Raw genomic sequence first — 17,512 nt, forward strand, 5'->3', positions numbered from 1 at the left:
GTTTGATGTTTAAAGGACCTTGAGTTAAAACAAAATACTTTCAGTTTCATCAGTACTACAAAACAAGAAAACTAACAATCAACCAATTAGTTTTTGTAGTTTATACATTGTTTTGCAGTGCTTTAAAAAGAAAATACAATTTTGATGAGCATTATAGCTTGATATTTATCTTAAAATATGTTTTGAATTCAAATTTGACAACAACAGAAATCATGAATCTACTTGAAAACAGCTATTTAATAATGTAAGAACTTACATAGACAAATATAATTAGCAATATTCAACAATAAATCAAAGCAAGAAACAAACCTTTATATGACAACAATGATAAATTAAATAGAAGTCAGGTAGAAATATACATAAAGTCGGTAATATGTTGTTATAGTAAAAGTTTGGTAAAAAATTTGATGCATATTTTCAATTTGAAACTGATAAATACTTTGTTTATTTTTCAGAAAAACAATATAAAGATTACGCCGATACAAAATAGACCTCAAATGCCACAAAGTATGATGGGAGTGCGTCCAGGAATGGTTAAACCCCCCTTTCGACCTGGTGTGCCAGGTTATCAGCCTAACCCATCACGTGTTGCAGAATGGGTACAAGAACAAGAATCACATATACAGGATCAAAACTTTAACATGGGTGGTGGTATGAACCCTAGAATGCCAAATAATAGCATGCGTATGATGCATCCGTGGCCGTCAGGTGGTGGACCTCCACAAGGATTTCATGGACAGAGTTTCATGTTTCCAGAGGGATTTGAACAAGAGATGATGTTTCATTCTCAAAACACTAATTTATCGCATCATAAAGTTCCAGATGAAAATTTGACTCCAGAACAATTAAAAAAACGTGAGGAATCTTTAACTAATTTGCGAAAAATTCAGCAAATGTTATTTCCTGAACAAAGAGGTGGTGGGCATCCTGGGTTTGTACATATGCCTGGACAAGGGCCTGGTCCAGGAGGAATGATGCCTAATGAAATGATGATGCAGCAAGGTATGATGTCACCAGATGGAATGATGGGTAATCAACCAGGCATGATGGGACCGGATGGAATGATGTCTGTATCACAAGGTTGTCCGATGCCAGGAGGGCCACCTAATATGATGATGTCACATATGAGAGGCCCAGGTCCACAAGGAATGGGACCTGGTCCACAAAATATGCAGAATTTGTCACCTCCTCAACGTGAATGGTTACGTCTGCAGCAGGAATATTACATGGATAAACGTAGGCATCAACAGCAACAAATTGCTCAACGAATGGGACATCCTAATATGGAAATGTCTGGTGGCCAGCAGTGGCAGCCACCACCACCGTCATATTCTTCCACAATATCCAAACGTCATGGCTCACATGGAAGTTTATCTACCTCGCCTAATAACAACGGACCAATTGGATCACCAATTCCAGGATTTGATCCAAATGATCCGCTGGGAGGTGTATTTCCACCACGACAACAAAAGTCACCTTTTACTGGAATGAATCATCCAGAGTTTGGTGGCATGAACATGGCTGGACCAACTGGAGGTCCAGGAAATTTTGAACAATCATTTGGTCCACATGGTGTACCAATGCATCCTGGAATGGGACCTATGATGAACAGGAAGAATTCTCAGGTGACTATTCAAAGGGCAGGTAATCCTGAACAGTTTATACCAGAAATTAGTACTTCACCAATACCAGGATCTAATAAACCGCCACCCAGCTATGCACAATCACAAAAACGAAAACGTGTGGACTTAGAGGAGGAACTATACAAAAACTTACAACCGACTCCATCTCCTCAACAAATTAATTATAATTTAAATCAGTTCGAAGGACAAGAACTGACTATTACAAAACAATTAAATGCAGCATATCGTGAGCCTATCCCTCCAAATGACCAGTCCCAAAATCATTCATCACAAAATCAGGTTCCGCATTCACCAATGCATGGGCCAGGATCTAATCGAGGACCCATGTCAAACTCAAGTCAGACATCAAGTGGACCTTTATCAAGTCCTGGTCCAATGCCAGGTCAAAATCCTGCATTTGGTGCTTCAATGAGGCTATCACATTTTGATCCTTCATCAAATTCAAATATATCATCGAATAATGGGCCACATATGCCACCGAATGCTGGGCCTCCACATCTAACACCTTCAACAAAATCCTCATCAATGTCAAATATCACGTCTGCAAGTTTAGCAAATTTAGCCAAAGGTGTAGAACATTTATCGAATCAAATGCAACAGAACATGATGCAAGGAGGACCGTTTCATAGTATTCAGATGCAGGGACAACAAGGAGGTGCCAATCCTAATTCACAAAATAGTGCTTCAGTGACAAGTAGCAATGAAACAAGTTCTCAAAATCCGAGTGCTCCTAGTGTAAACAATACATTTGTAAATGCAACCATGTCAATTCAACAGTTAAATATTCAAAGTGTAAATAATCCACATGGGCACGGATATAATCCAACAATGTCTGTTCAACAAATGAACATGGAACAGCAACAACACTCTCAAATGACCGCTATGAATAACAGTGGTGTACATGGTCCTCAGGGTATGCCAAGTGCACAAAGCCAAGGTATGCCTTGTTCGATGTCTCAGGGTATGCCTATGTCATCAACGTGTCCAACATCATCATCAGGGGGAATGTCACAACAAACTCCCATTGCTATGGGACACCCAGGAATGAGAAATAACCCTCAACAAATGGGCCATGGTCCAGCCCATACTAGCTCAAGTGCCCCACCAAATATGATGGCTCAAGGAGGAAGAATGAGTCCTAGTTTTGCTGCTAGCTCAATGGGAAATGCAAATGTTCAAATTCAGGCTAAAGCACCTAATACTATACAATACTTACCTGCACACCCTCCATCAAATCAACCTGGACCACAAGTGTCCACTAAAAGACCCGACATTGAATTCATGCAAAGATTTGCCTCTCCAATGGGAAATATAGAAAATAAAGTGCCGACATCCAAAATGCAATATTTTCCTCAAGCAAATCAACCCCAACCTGGAATGGAAAATTTTGGTCCAGGAATGCAACCTAGTGGTCGATGTTCTCCTTTCTCTGGCCCAGTTGGACCAGGTGGTCCAGGTGGTCCAATGAACCCTGGGGTAGGTCCACATCCAATGCAAAGGGGTGGAAACATGCCTCAGGAAATGCACCCAAATATGCCTGGAGGTGGTGGAATGAATATGATGAATTCAGAAATGCATAGCCAACAAGAGGCTATGATGATGTCAAACCAAATGGCATCCATGCAGGGAGGTATGCCTCCACAGGGCATGATGTCTGAACAAATGATGGCTAGAACTTACGGTCAAATGAGTGCACAGGGAGCAATGATGAGTTCTAACAATGGAAATATGATGAGAATGGAAGGAATGGCATCTATGGCTCATCAGAACTCTCCACCTTTCCCAGGAGGGCGTGAAAATATGATGGAAATGATGCATGGTGGTCCCATGCCAGGAAGGAATTTTGGACCAGGCATGGAAAGGATGTCTGGTCAAGGTCATGGACCTCCTATGAATCCGATGGGAAATTATGGACCTATGTCTAGGCAAGGTGGCATGAGAATGTCAGGCCCTGGAAACCCAAATATGCCAAATATGTTACCAAATGGACCTCCTGGTCATAATCCAGGGTATAATGCTCAGTATGAGCAGTTTCAGCAACAATTGTATTCTCAAGGAAGATCAAGACAAATGTCTCCAATGGGAGGTGCAATGATGCCTGGTCCAGGACAGCCACAGTATATGAACATGATGCCAAATATGCCATGATCAAATGTTAATCAATGCTTTACTATTTGTTTAATTTTCTGTCACTTTTAAGCATGACAATAGGAGAATGCTTCCAGTTTGCTTTAGGATAAGTACTAACAAAACGAATTGTTAATTGAAAAATTTCCATTTTATATTTAAAAAGGTTATTCTATTTTTGATTTGCTTTGACAAAAAAATAACGATACATATAAGATAAACAGTTGTTTCACACATAGATAATTTTCTATTATTTTGCTAGATCATAATTGACAATTGTTTTATTCTTTGGGAACAGTTTATAATTTGTTTAAAACAAATGCAGTAACTTTCGATCAATTTACAACTTTAAATGAATATAACTGAATTTGATTGAAGCAGTTTTTGTACAAGATATTCCAAAGCAATCGCTTTAGATGTAAGACATAGCAGTATTTTCTTAAACTGGAAGCATAATTTGTATTTTATAACAACAAGGTTTTATGATATTACCACAGAACTTGAATGTTTGATTATCAACTCTTTCATTATATTTTCAATCTTTGACTGGCAGCTTTTATAGTATTTTAAAAACCATGTAACTGTATTTGCTTAAATAGCAAAAATAGTCTTTTACAAGTAGTTATTTTTTGCATCTTATATCATCTGATTTCCAAGGTAACACACCTTTAACATATCATCAATATATATGTGATGTTTAATACCTTAAATGCTCGAATCATGTCACATTAAACATTATTTGACTATAAAGTTGTGTTTCAATATTTATGAAGTTGATAATCAAAACCTTGAGTGCTGTATAGTTCTTTTCCTATTTTTAAGAATTTATATTACCTTTTTTTAATTATTTATAAAAATCAATACATGACAACCCTTTTTATGTAAAAAATTAAATCGTTATTTATATTTATAAATTTCATTTAACATTATTACCTTAAAAATCTAATGAGCAACCAAATAAGATTCAATGATAGATAAATTCTAGTTATTAATTGTTCAACAGTATGTCACAAAAATCCATGGTATTATATTTTTAAGTAAAACTTGTTTTTTTATTTTCTTTCCTTCTACTGTTATAACATTTTATGTTGGTAGTGTGGAAAGCACTGCTTCTCTTTTCTATTTTATTGATACTTGCAAAATAATTATCTTTAGTTTTGCTATATTTACCAAAGAGAAAGATTAATTGTGTGTGCCTAAGCATGATTCAGTATTAACAAAATGTGTCTTTCTTTATACCCTGTATATAAGGGACCTTAACACACCAAAACTGTATTTTCAGAAATAAAAGTTAGCACATACAGGGTTCCTCTTATCCATTTTAGTGTTATTTTCTTTGTTTATGTACCTTGAAAGTCATCTTTAACAATTTTCATGCAAGGGTTATTTTGGTCATGTGACTATGGTTTAAGTAATTCCACTAAACTTACATTTTCTTGTATTTTTTTTCTATTTAATTTATACTAGAGAAACTCTGCAGAATGACATTATTGCTAAGTATTGTAACAATGAGAATTACTCGTTATTCAATTTGTACTATTAGCAGAGAAACTGAAAGGTCAAATGTTTATATGGCTAGAAAAAACTTATTTCGTTGTGACAAAATATGATTCTTTAACTACAAAACCAGGTAATGACACAAACTGTTGTATTTTTTCTTAATTCAATAGATTGTAAAGTGGTTTTTTTTTGTAATTTAATGTTACATACCAAATGGTTGTATCTTACCAAAACAAGATTTTATATTTGATTTGATAATACAGAGGTATTTCTATTCTGCTTTAAAGCAGATTTCCACTAGAAAATATGGATTTGTTCATTATGATCTCATTAATATATCAAACATTTTGGCTTCTGTTTGAGCCATTTTCAATTATATTCTTTATATGCAAAATAACATCGGATATATAAGATCAATGACAAAGATTCAGTTGAATAAGTTCAGAATTATATTTAAATTCAATAATCTTCCTTCTTTTTTTATTTAAATGTATAAGAGTCTTGTACCCTAAACATAAAATGTAATAAGATATTGGATCATCTGAAACTTGGTGACACTTTGATATTCAAGTTGGGTATATCCAGTTAGAATTTTATTTTGACCAAATGGAATTTTCAAGGTTTAATTTCTTTACCTTAATTGACATGTTTTAAATGTTGTGGTATATCTTCATTGCATTGCATTATGGGTAATCCCTTTCCTTGTTAGGCGATATTAGACCATTGAGCTCGCGGTCAGGTTGCTTTAATCATGAGAATGTTTTATTTACTAAGTGCCTGGGTGCATGAAATATAATATTTATTGTAATTGACAAATTTCATGTTATTGAAATTAATTTTTTGGTAGTAAAGTTATTATGACATTTTGTACAGAAGTATATATTACATTTTTTACCTTCATTTTTCTATACCATTTTATCATCTGTTTATAGTACATTTGTAGATTACGTTTCTCATCAAGGTTGTACAGTATTTTGTAACTTAAAATGAAATTCATTAACGATTTTACAGTTAAAACCAAGCATTGAAATATAAGAACAAATTGTAAATAATTTAATTTTTTTGTATATTATTTGTGGTTATTTAGAATATTAGGTTGTAGTCTTAGTATTAAAGAACGAAAAAAAACCTGTTCATTTAAAACTTACAAAAATTGTTGGAAAGTCTATTTTTGATATATTTTATATAATATGTGACTGCTGACAGATTAAATGTAAGATGAGATGAAATGGTCTTGTAGTCTTTTATCTATGATTAAGACAATAAGACAAATTATTTGGTTTATTTTTCATACCATTCTAGATCGTAAAGGATGTAAAATTGACACAATTGATATTTCTGAATTTTTCTATACATGAATTAAATAATGTTGAAGGGTAATTTTATTTCATACGTTAGCTTTAAAAACCTTGAATGATATTTCTAATGGCTGTTAACTTAAGGAATGATAAATAAGAAATTATTTCCAGTTGCACTCATGCCTTTCAGTCACAATTGTAAAATTAGCTAAGTAAAGCACAACATTTTTGTGAAAGGCAAAGTGCAGTTTACAGTTGGATATGTTTATAAATAGTGCTAAATCCTTTCAAGGAGAAAAAAAATAAAAAAATTTGTTTTCAGTAGTAAAAATTACCTGTATTGGTAAAATTGACGCTGTTCATTTTGAAATCAAATACTAATTAACTTTTATTGGAAATTTTAAATTTTAATGGATTGTTTTTTCTAATCCAATTTTATATCATTTATTTCAAAAGTAATATCAAAAATATGATTGTTACAATATTTTCCAGTTTAAGTAATAATTATTTTATCTTTTTTAGAGACTCAATATTGGTTATTTATTTATTGTCATGGATACGTTTTCACTTAAGGTCATTAGCCGACTGCATGGCAATTTTTTTTTTTTTTTTTAATGTATTCCTTTTGATACGTTTGCAACCATTAATAATCCCTTTTATTTCATTGCATAAATAAATGGGGATAATTTGAAGAATGAATGATGAATTTGAGTTAAGAATTAATGTTGACTTGATGTAACTATTTCATGGGTTACCTTTACTTCAGTGTACTTAATATAGATTACAAGACCATTTGAAAGGTATCAGATTTACTATCTGTAAGTTGTTACTATAGAAACTGTTGGCTATAAATAGAACAAACCATCTGAGACATCTTTATGTTTAATAAATTACATGATACTACAGTTTTTGTTAAATCTTTGTCATTCTATATGTATTATTATACACACAAAGGATAACAGAAAAAAAAAAAATTTATGGTTCATATCAACCATAAAACTTCAATAACTCCCAAAAATTGATGATAAAACAACAATAAATGGCTTGTACAGGAAAAAAATGTGACGAGTTTAAACCAGTACATAGGCGGATCCAGGGGGCCTGGGCCTCCTTTTCGTGGAAAAAATTCGGTTGATTATATAGGGAATCATTGAAGCATGCCTGGAGCGGCCTTCCCTTAGGAAAAGTTCTGGATCTGCCACTGCAGTATTATGTTCACCTACAAACAAGTCATCCAAAACTGACAAAATATAAAGCACAAGCACATCAAAAGAATGCATAACAGCCGTATTTGCACATTCCTAACTTTGTGCAGACATTTTCTTATGTAGAAAAAAAGGTGGACATACAAAGCACATCAGCAAAAACGGAGGATAACAATACAAAAATTACCATAGCACAATAACACAACTTTTACCTTTATATTGCATGTGTCTGTAAAGACAGAAGTTTGTCCGTCTTGGGCAATGTCTCTACAGAATTTCCAGAATATATCCTGATTCTTCGTGGGAATGTTTATTTACTTTGTTTGGAATACTTGTGTTTGTTGTCTAAGGTTTTAATAGAATACATATGTCTAGTGCCATTTGAAATTGTACACATTATATAGTCCTCTATAGATATAGGCAACAGTAGTATACTGCTGTTCAAAAGTCTTAAATCGATTGAGAGAAAACAAATCTGGGTTACAAACTAAAACCGAAGGAAATCACATCAACTATACGAGGAAAACAATGACACAACAGAACACGGAAGTGCAACAAAAAAACACTAATATAGCACTATTATCCCAAGAATTTTCTTTATCCATCCAGATTTTTTTTGTTTTTATCCATTTTGTGACGGGTGAGACCAAAGTTGCAGTATGCAAGACAAAGATTACTATCTAGTTTTCTGGAAAATTTGACTTGACACATTCTCACTGAACATGGCTAATGATCATTTTGTTTATAAGTACTTATCTTGATATTCTTCGATCTATGAGTGGCGTCTATTCTAAAAAAATTTAGCATGTCTGTGACAGATGAGATGGTATGGTATCTGTTTTAAAAGAATTTGGCAGCACTTTAGTCAAACCATCTTTCGAATATCTTTCTTCATAAATGGATAAGCTGTATAGACATATTCACAATTGGTCGAACTAATGCTTTATATGATGCTCTTTCTTTTCGTATTGTTTTACCTTTTTAAGATTTCCCTGTAAGAACTTCGTTTTGTTCTTTGCTTTCCAACAGATGCTTGTAATGGTCACTCCACTTCATATATGATGTTGTAAAAAAAACCTAGATATTTGGCTGCTATTAAATGTAGTTCGTGCCCATAAAGTACATGCTTGTTTATGGTTGGTTCTCTCCCATTTTTCTGGGCGCTCATTTTCCTGGTCTCTTCCCATATTGCAGGTCAGGGTTAACGTTGTCTTAACGGTTGATTCTGTTAACATCGGAAGTTATAGTAACCAGAAATGCAATAGTGTCATCTTCAAATTATCTTGCAGTCGATCTTTTGTTTTATGGTATGTCGTTGATGAAGGGCTTAATAATGACCCCTGTGGCATCACAGATTTTACATTTGTATCCCGAAAATTTCTCCAATGGCTACGACTTGTTTCTGGTCTCGCGGGAATAAATTCATCCACATGTTGATGTTCCCTTTTATCCCATAGTGGTCACGTTTATGTGTTAAGGCAGGGGCTATAGGAAAATTTGTCGATTTGTATGCTGTAATCCATGATTAAACATAATTATGTCCACGTGTTTTGATACTTCAGCTATAAATTCCTTCTGCTAGGTGTCACAGGGCGATCCTTACCAACACCATGTTAAAATGGATTTAAGATATTATGCTGATCAGCATTCATGAGTCATGATGTCTATTGCCAATTTGTTCCGTACGTTTGCAGGCAATATAACTCGGCGACTATGGTCTATAATTCACTGCTTCAAATTGCTTCCTTTCATAGAGATTGGACATATATTTGCTGATCTTCATATGTGTGGTACTACTGCAGCGATGCAAGAGTCTTTAACTATCAAAGGGAAACGAAAGGTACCAAAGGAACATTTAAATTCATAAGTCGAAGACAACACCATGGCTAAAAAAGAAAAAAAAACAACAGACAAACAATAGTACAAGAATCCACCAAAAACTGGGTGATTTCATGTGCTCCGGAAGGGATAGCAGGTCCTGTTCTACGTGTTGCACTAGTCGTGTTGCTATATTAGTACAAAATCGGTAATAAGTTTAATTCGGTATGTCACGTTGTCGATAAAACAGTAATTTCCTTCTTAATTCCCAATGAGTGTAGTGTTTTCTGTAACAAACTGTTGAACAGGTATAAATTATTCCTTCATTTAAGTTCTGAGAGCAGGACAGGTTGTTAGTAGGTGTGCAATGTCAATTGTTTCCCTGTGACACATGCAGTAAATTTGGATCAATTGTATATTGGCTGAACTTGTTCTTGTCAGTCTGAACCATTTATGTCAGCATTCTCAATATCATATTACTTGTATTTTTCTTCTTTCAGGAATGATTCGATGTATAAGTAGTATTTTTGCAAAGAGCAAAGAATGTCCGGTAGATTGTATTATGACAATAGTAAGGCAGTTCGATAAAAGATGCTTTGTCTTTAATGCAGTGTGGAGAGAGCAGAGCGTCTCCCCGTGCTTCAGGTTTATGTTCTCATGTTATAAATACTAAGTTGTTATCGTAATTCACTGTGAATTGTATATTTATAATGATCAATAATTTAATCTTTATCTTTAATGGTAACGGTATATGTTGTGAAGAAATGTAGAACTTCATGAGCCCTCTTGTGTAATTCTGCTTTTAGGTGTAGAATTCCAAGTAGCAGGTGTACAGTCGATTTTGCTGTTTTCTTAGCAAGAACTTGTATTTTGAAGGCATTGAATCAATATGAAATATCTCAAATATTTGGATATGAATCTTAGTTTCAAAATCATATAGTAGTCTTGATAGTACGTATGTTCCGTACACTGTGATGGAAGTATGCCCAATGTATTTGTATTTTGAAGTCCTGAGTTAATGATGGCATATGTTGTTCTCCTATCAGATTTTAAACGATCTATAATTAATACTTGATTTTCATTGTATTGCTCCTTCTGAAAGAGTAGTTGTGTTGTCTTATAAACGCCCTTAGTTTGTGCTATGGTTTTTAGAGAACACATACGTAGTAGCAGATAACTTAAGGTTTAGTTGGATGGATGTTGCAATGATGATCTATGCATTGTGCATAACTTGCAGTTAAATGGAGGTCAGTATTTTTTGTTATTTTTTTTTTCTATGGATTTGAAATCAGAAGGGCAATGTCATCGGCACATGTATGAATACAGTATATATTTCCTAAACTAGCTATCGATTTTACTCCAATTCTACCTAGAGGTCCTCTCTAAATATCTTACATAGATGAGTTGATCTAATTCCGACCTGCCCGATTCCTAGGAGTATATCAGCATCGTAAAGCTATCACTGAATAATACCTTTCCAATTGAGCACAGGTTTTTAATGACGAACGTGGATCTGAGTTAATACTCCTATCTATTAGTTTATCATGGAGTATTAGATGCTGTACTACATCGAAGGCGGATTTGGCATAATGTAATGATCACATTCGCGTTTTGATAATAAGGATTGTAAATAGTGGACAAATAAAGGCAACAGTAGTATGCCGCTGTTCTAATGTCATAAATCGATTGAGACAAAAACAAATCTGGGTTACAAACTAAAACATAGGAAAATAAATCAACTATAAGAGGAAAACCACGAAACAACAGAAATACCAAAGTGAACAAAAAACAAACGAGACATGCAACACAAACAGAAACGAACTAGAAGATAACAACTGCCATTTTCCTGACTTAGCACAGGACATTTTAAGAACAAACGGTGGGTTGAACCTGGTGTTGTGGCTAGCCAAACATCCCAATTTTATGGCAATGTAAAATATAACACTTAAATGACGCCATTACATGACAGGAATACAGTACAACTAAAAGTAACAACATTCAGGACAAAGAAATAAATAAATAAACAAAGAACTTCTGTAAATCCAAATAATTGTAGCACAGTGTTGGGTACAATGCCGAATTTGCCAATAAGACTCAGATATTACTGTTGTTAGGGACGACAACAAAAGATCGATGTAGGATAAAAAACTTAAATCAAATAGTTTGGGGGTTAAAATTCTGCAAGTTTTGTATATCTAAAATCGATTTTTACATATATATATATATATCCTATTGGAAAATCAATTTTTCCCAAATTAAGTTAAGAGGGGGGGGGGGTCAGTGAAAAAACTGTGTGAATTCAGTTTTTTATCCTACATTGAACTTTTGATGTCGTCCCTTACTGAAGCATGATCTTTTCTTTGTTGGCTACAGAGTTTTTCTTTTCTGTTTTCAATTTTCTCCAAATTGGATGATCTGGTTGTCTTCTATGACCTTTTAAAATTCATTTTGAGTAAACTAATTTTCAGTGTTTTACTCCTGACTATCATGTTTCCACTTTGGACAATTTATTTTGATGTAAATGGTCATTGTTCATAGTTCAACAAGAGTGCACACACTGAAATGTCTCGCCTTCTTTACTAATCATTGATATTATGTTGATACTCCTAAATATAAAGCTTTATTAAGACTGTCACATAAACTTAACATGAACCATGAAAATGAGGTCAAGGTCAGTTGAACCATATGCCAGGCAGACATGTACAGCTAACAATGCTTCCATACAACAAATATAGTTGACCTATGACATATGGTATTAGATAAAAAGACCAAAACTCAAAAATTTAACTTTGACCACTGAACCATGAAAATGAGGTCAAGGTCAGATGACATCTACCCGCTAGACAAGTACACCTTACAATCATTCCATACAACAAATATAGTAAACCTATTGCATAAAGTATGAGAAAAACAGACCAAAACACACAAACTTAATTATAACCACTGAACCATGAAAATGAGGTCAAGGTCAGATGCCCGCTAGACATGTACACCTTACAATCTTTCCATACAACAAATATAGTAAACCTATTGCATAAAGTATGAGAAAAAACAGACCAAAATACAAAAACTTAACTATAACCACTGAACCATGAAAATGAGGTCAAGGTCAGATGACATCTACCCGCTAGACATGTACACCTTACAATCATTCCATACAACAAATAAAGTAAACCTATTGCATAAAGTATGAGAAAAAACAGACCAAAATACACAAACTTAATTATAACCACTGAACCATGAAAATGAGGTCAAGGTCAGATGACATCTGCCTGCTAGACATGTACACCTTACAATCATTCCATACAACAAATATAGTAAACCTATTGCATAAAGTATGAGAAAAACAGACCAAAATACAAAAACTAAACTATAACCACTGAACCATGAAAATGAGGTCAAGGTCAGATGACATCTACCCGCTAGACATGTACACCTTACAATCATTCCATACAACAAATATAGTAAACCTATTGCATAAAGTATGAGAAAAACAGACCAAAATACAAAAACTTAACTATAACCACTGAACCATGAAAATGAGGTCAAGGTCAGATGACACCTGCCAGTTGGACATGTACACCTTACAGTCCTTCTATACACCGAATATACTAGACCTATTGCTTATAGTATCTGAGATATGGACTTGACCACCAAAACTTAACCTTGTTCACTGATCCATGAAATGAGGTCGAGGTCAAGTGAAAACTGTCTGACAGGCATGAGGACCTTGCAAGGTACGCACATACTAAATATAGTTATCCTATTACTTACAGTAAGAGAGAATTTAACATTACAAAAAATCTGAACTTTTTTTTCAAGTGGTCACTGAACCATGAAAATGAGGTCAAGGACAATGGACATGTGACTGACGGAAACTTCTTAACATGAAGCATCTATATACAAAGTATGAAGCATCCAGGTCTTCCACCTTCTAAAATATAAAGCTTTTAAGAAGTGAGCTAAAGCTGTCGCCGGATCACTATCCCTATGTCGAGCTTTCTGCAAAAAAAGTTGCAGGCTTGACAAAAATGACGAAAAAGTTGTTAAAATTGGCTATAAAGGGCAATAACTCCTTAAAGGGTTGACTGACAATTTTGATCATGTTGACTTATTTGTAGGTCTTATTCTGCTGAACATTATTGCTGTTTACAGTTTATCTCTATCTATAATAGTATTCAAGATAATAACCAAAAACTGCAAAATTTCCTTAAAATTACCAATTCAGGGGCGGCAACCAAACAACAGGTTATCCGATTTGTCTGAAAATTTCAGGGCAGATAGATCTTGACCTCATCAACAATTTGACCCCATGTCAGATTTGCTTTTTAAAAATGCTTTGGTTTTAAAGATATAAGCCAAAATATACATTTTACCCCTGTGTTCTATTTTTAGCCATAGCAGCCATCTTGGTTTGATGGCCAGGTCATCGGACACATTTTTTTAAAACTAGATACCCCAAGGATGATTGTGGCCAAGTTTGGTTAAATTTGGCCCAGTAGTTTCAGAGAAGAAGATTTTTGTAAAAGTTACGGACGACGGACGACGTGTGATGAGAAAAGCTCACTTGACCTTTCAGGTCAGGTGAGCTAAAAAGGTGAACAATTCTGTCAGATTGAGTTCAACTGACATTGACCTCATTTTATGAATCTATGATCAAGGTTAAAGTTGCCCGATTAGGTCAATGTCTCAGAAACTAAGGAATGACTAAAAGGTGTCAGACTGACAATATTTACTTTTACAAATTATGACTTGGATGGAGAGTTGTCCCTCATTGGAACTCATACCACATCTCTTTATATCTAATGACAGTTATTATCTGACTGACCTTTTGATCCTAAAAAAAACTGCCTTTTTTAAGTTACTGTCTCCTTGACTTTGAATTTGGTGGAGTAAAAAGCAGTAAAGTTCTTCTTATCATTATGTGTGATCATATATCTAGCAAGGATTGCAATACCATATGTAGTATTCAATTGTGTGCCGAAACCACTTTTCTGCATAAATTTCATTCTATTTTTAGAAACAATGACCTTGATTATTTAACCTTCAATATGTTACACATTCGAAATGACAACATATTTTTTTACTGCAGGCATATTAAAGACCGAGATCTAACTCTATGACAACGAATCAAACAAAACAATAAATATTTTGATTGCTTTTATTTTCTAAGCATCACAGGTTCTTGTTTTTTGGCATTGACTTGATACAGGTAGAAAGGAGAATAATTTGATATTTCTTGTTTATAAGAGAATGAACATTATTAAATTGATCATTATTCTACAGAAGTCTTACAGTATGACAACTTAGAACAACCATTTTTCTGATATAAACTGAAGAATATATTGTGATAAACCAGCTTGATTTCCCCATCCAACCACTCATAAAGTAACTCAACTGGTGATTGAGATTACTTTGCTGAGTGGTTGATTGAAAAATATATCTGTATATAATACAAATGTCCCTGAAAGAAAATTATCTTTTCTTTAGAAGCTTTATACAAAAAAGACTTACGTACATTTTTTTGTTTTGAGAAAAAAATAACTACTTCCAGGGGCATTACAATTAATGATTTGCCCTTATCAAATAAATCAATGACAATTTATATTATCTCTCAACTACTAATTCATCGGAAAGCATGGTGTTTCTGTCTTGTCAAAATAATAAACTGAAGAATTTCTGTCATCCAGTTACTTATCTTAAGACTCATAAGGTGATAATTTGATAAACAGAAATATGCAGTAGTCAAAAATGGGAAAAGGTTGTACATCATTAACTTAATGTACAACAAGTTTCAACAATAATGTCTTTTTTGAGAATGATGGAACTTCCAATGAAAGAACTTGAAGAAAGAAGCTGACAAGGATATATATGTTAGAATACACTGCTTTTGGTCATTTGAGGTAATTTGTCAGTATAAAGATTTTCAATACTTAATGGTACTTGTCAAAAAAAAACCAAATCAAATTGAAAACAAAATCCTTAACTTTCTTGCTAAAAAATACTTCTGCACTTGTACAAAAAGAAAATGGTTGCGACTAACCCAAATGAATGCGACTAAAAATGTGTAACTGTCACATAGAAAATTTATTATGCTTTTCCTCCCACATTCAGAACTTTTAAAAACATTGTTAAATAAAAACTATTCTGAAAAAAAATGTAATGCACTCCCATTTAAAAATTCTCTCGTCAATTACATATGGATTTCAAAGTGAATATAAGAACTAAAATCTACCACTTATATTCGTGTTGCTACAAGTTCAAACTCAAATAAGGAGCTAATAATTTTGTACCCTGGTTGTAAAGTGACAAACTTGAGAGCTATTTCATTTAGGTGCTTTGACTGTTATATACTTTCATATGTACTTTACAGTCATTCCATATTGTTCTAAATCAGAATTGAAAAAAAAATTGTGAAAAATTAATCCAGTCAAAAGTTCCAACTGTAGGATTTGCAAAAAAGAATACTATTTGTTTACAACAGTGCCAATGTATCTAACTAAACAAATAATATATATATATATATGTATACCATTCACAATATGTAACCTCAAAACTTAATAAAATAAAATCATCTAGTCTGAATTATTTATATGTATATATGTATATATACTTGTATTGCTTTACAATTACATGTACAATATTTACAAAATTCTACTTTGTACAATTCCATTTTGTCTTATTAAATGCATTATACTAAAATGCTGGATCAAACTACCATTCAAGCATGCTCAAATATTCCCTGATGCAAGTTTTATATAAAGCATCTTTAAAAACTGTAACGTACAAGCATATTGAATGCTTTAAAAGAGATATCTTCACCTTCGACTTTGTCTAATTTATTCACAACTTTGTCATACTCTTGTTGATTTATAGCTTGACAAATCAGAGGCAGACTAATAGCGGCCCCAGGTCCCGCCATTTGTGGGGAAAATTTTAGAAGACTATATTGGGAATCATTGAAGTAAGACTGGAGCAGGCCCCCTTTTAGGCAGTCAGTGGGCCTTCTCTTATGAACATTTTTGGACCCGCCACTGCAAATCATATAGACACATGATTAATATTGTAGATTGAATGTTTGTGTCTTGGTTGCTGTCTAATTGATATATACTTCATATCTCCTATTATTCTGAATTATATTTATTAATGTTCCCAGCACATCAAATTTTATTTACCAATGTAAGCAGTAGAGCTCAAAGTGTAGAGCAATTGATATTGTCATCATGAAATTAACATTCATACACACAATTGGTTTGATCTGTTCTGATTATATGAAATTTATGAAAACTATGAGATTAAAATAATTGAAGCGGATATAAATGTTTGTTTCTATATCTTTGCAATACAGTTTTAGGTAAAGATTAAGAGACCAAATTACCTGATATACACTTTACATTCTCTCTTTACTTGTAAATCACAAACAAATTCCTTGAGCATCCTCTTGGCATTCCAAAATTGTTGGTCGTAAGCATTCTTGACAAAATTTCATTCAATGACTTAAAATACAGCACATTCAATAGCGATTTTGATTTACATTATAGTAGCGTTTACATTCTAATTGTATATACAATAATTGGCAATAAAAGTACACCTATGTAATATATTATATCACTATTATCTTACATCACACTTGCTTTAAAACTTTAGTTATTGTTTAAATTTGTGAATAATACATTTATTTAAATCATGTTTTATTTATTTTGAACTTGAAATCATATCAAGTTGATGTCCTTTACTTTGGAGATGCTAATAAAAAATGATACAATCTTAGCTTTTATAAAAACCCTATTTCCAAATTATACCTTACTGCTTGCTTCTGCAGTCCCCTTTAAGGTGGTACCTAACACTACAGGGAGACAACTCTGTAAAACCAGCAGAACTTTTTAATAACGTTGTGTTCTCAAAGGAATATTAAGCTTCT

At 33.4% G+C, this 17,512-nt stretch overlaps 3 protein-coding genes across 10 annotated transcripts in view; 1 reads left to right on the forward strand and 2 right to left on the reverse strand.

The window, feature by feature from the left end:
- The window catches only part of LOC139480883 (B-cell CLL/lymphoma 9 protein-like), a 48,509-nt gene extending 41,036 nt beyond the window's left edge, over positions 1 to 7,473 (forward strand). For all 5 annotated transcript variants that reach the window (XM_071263809.1, XM_071263811.1, XM_071263810.1 and 2 more), the window contains one exon: positions 456 to 7,473. In XM_071263809.1, the coding sequence (XP_071119910.1) occupies positions 456 to 3,791 (3,336 nt within the window). In that variant the 3' untranslated portion in view covers positions 3,792 to 7,473. The remainder of the gene's footprint in view (positions 1 to 455) is intronic.
- LOC139480884 (trifunctional purine biosynthetic protein adenosine-3-like) overlaps positions 1 to 17,512 on the reverse strand; it is a 483,263-nt gene that overhangs the window by 147,749 nt on the left and 318,002 nt on the right. The window lies entirely within an intron of this gene.
- The window catches only part of LOC139480864 (adapter molecule Crk-like), a 41,703-nt gene continuing 38,929 nt past the window's right edge, over positions 14,739 to 17,512 (reverse strand). For 2 of the 4 annotated variants that reach the window (XM_071263791.1, XM_071263789.1), the window contains 2 exons: positions 16,511 to 17,417; positions 14,739 to 16,467 (listed from right to left, as the gene is read on the reverse strand). The gene's annotated coding sequence lies outside the window, so the exon portion shown is untranslated. Of the gene's footprint in view, positions 17,418 to 17,512 lie in introns of all 4 variants that reach the window. The other 2 variants (XM_071263790.1, XM_071263788.1) reach the window with 1 other exon arrangement.

This window comes from Mytilus edulis, chromosome 7 (genome assembly GCF_963676685.1).
Source record: "Mytilus edulis chromosome 7, xbMytEdul2.2, whole genome shotgun sequence".
In the NCBI taxonomy this organism is placed as follows: domain Eukaryota; kingdom Metazoa; phylum Mollusca; class Bivalvia; order Mytilida; family Mytilidae; genus Mytilus; species Mytilus edulis.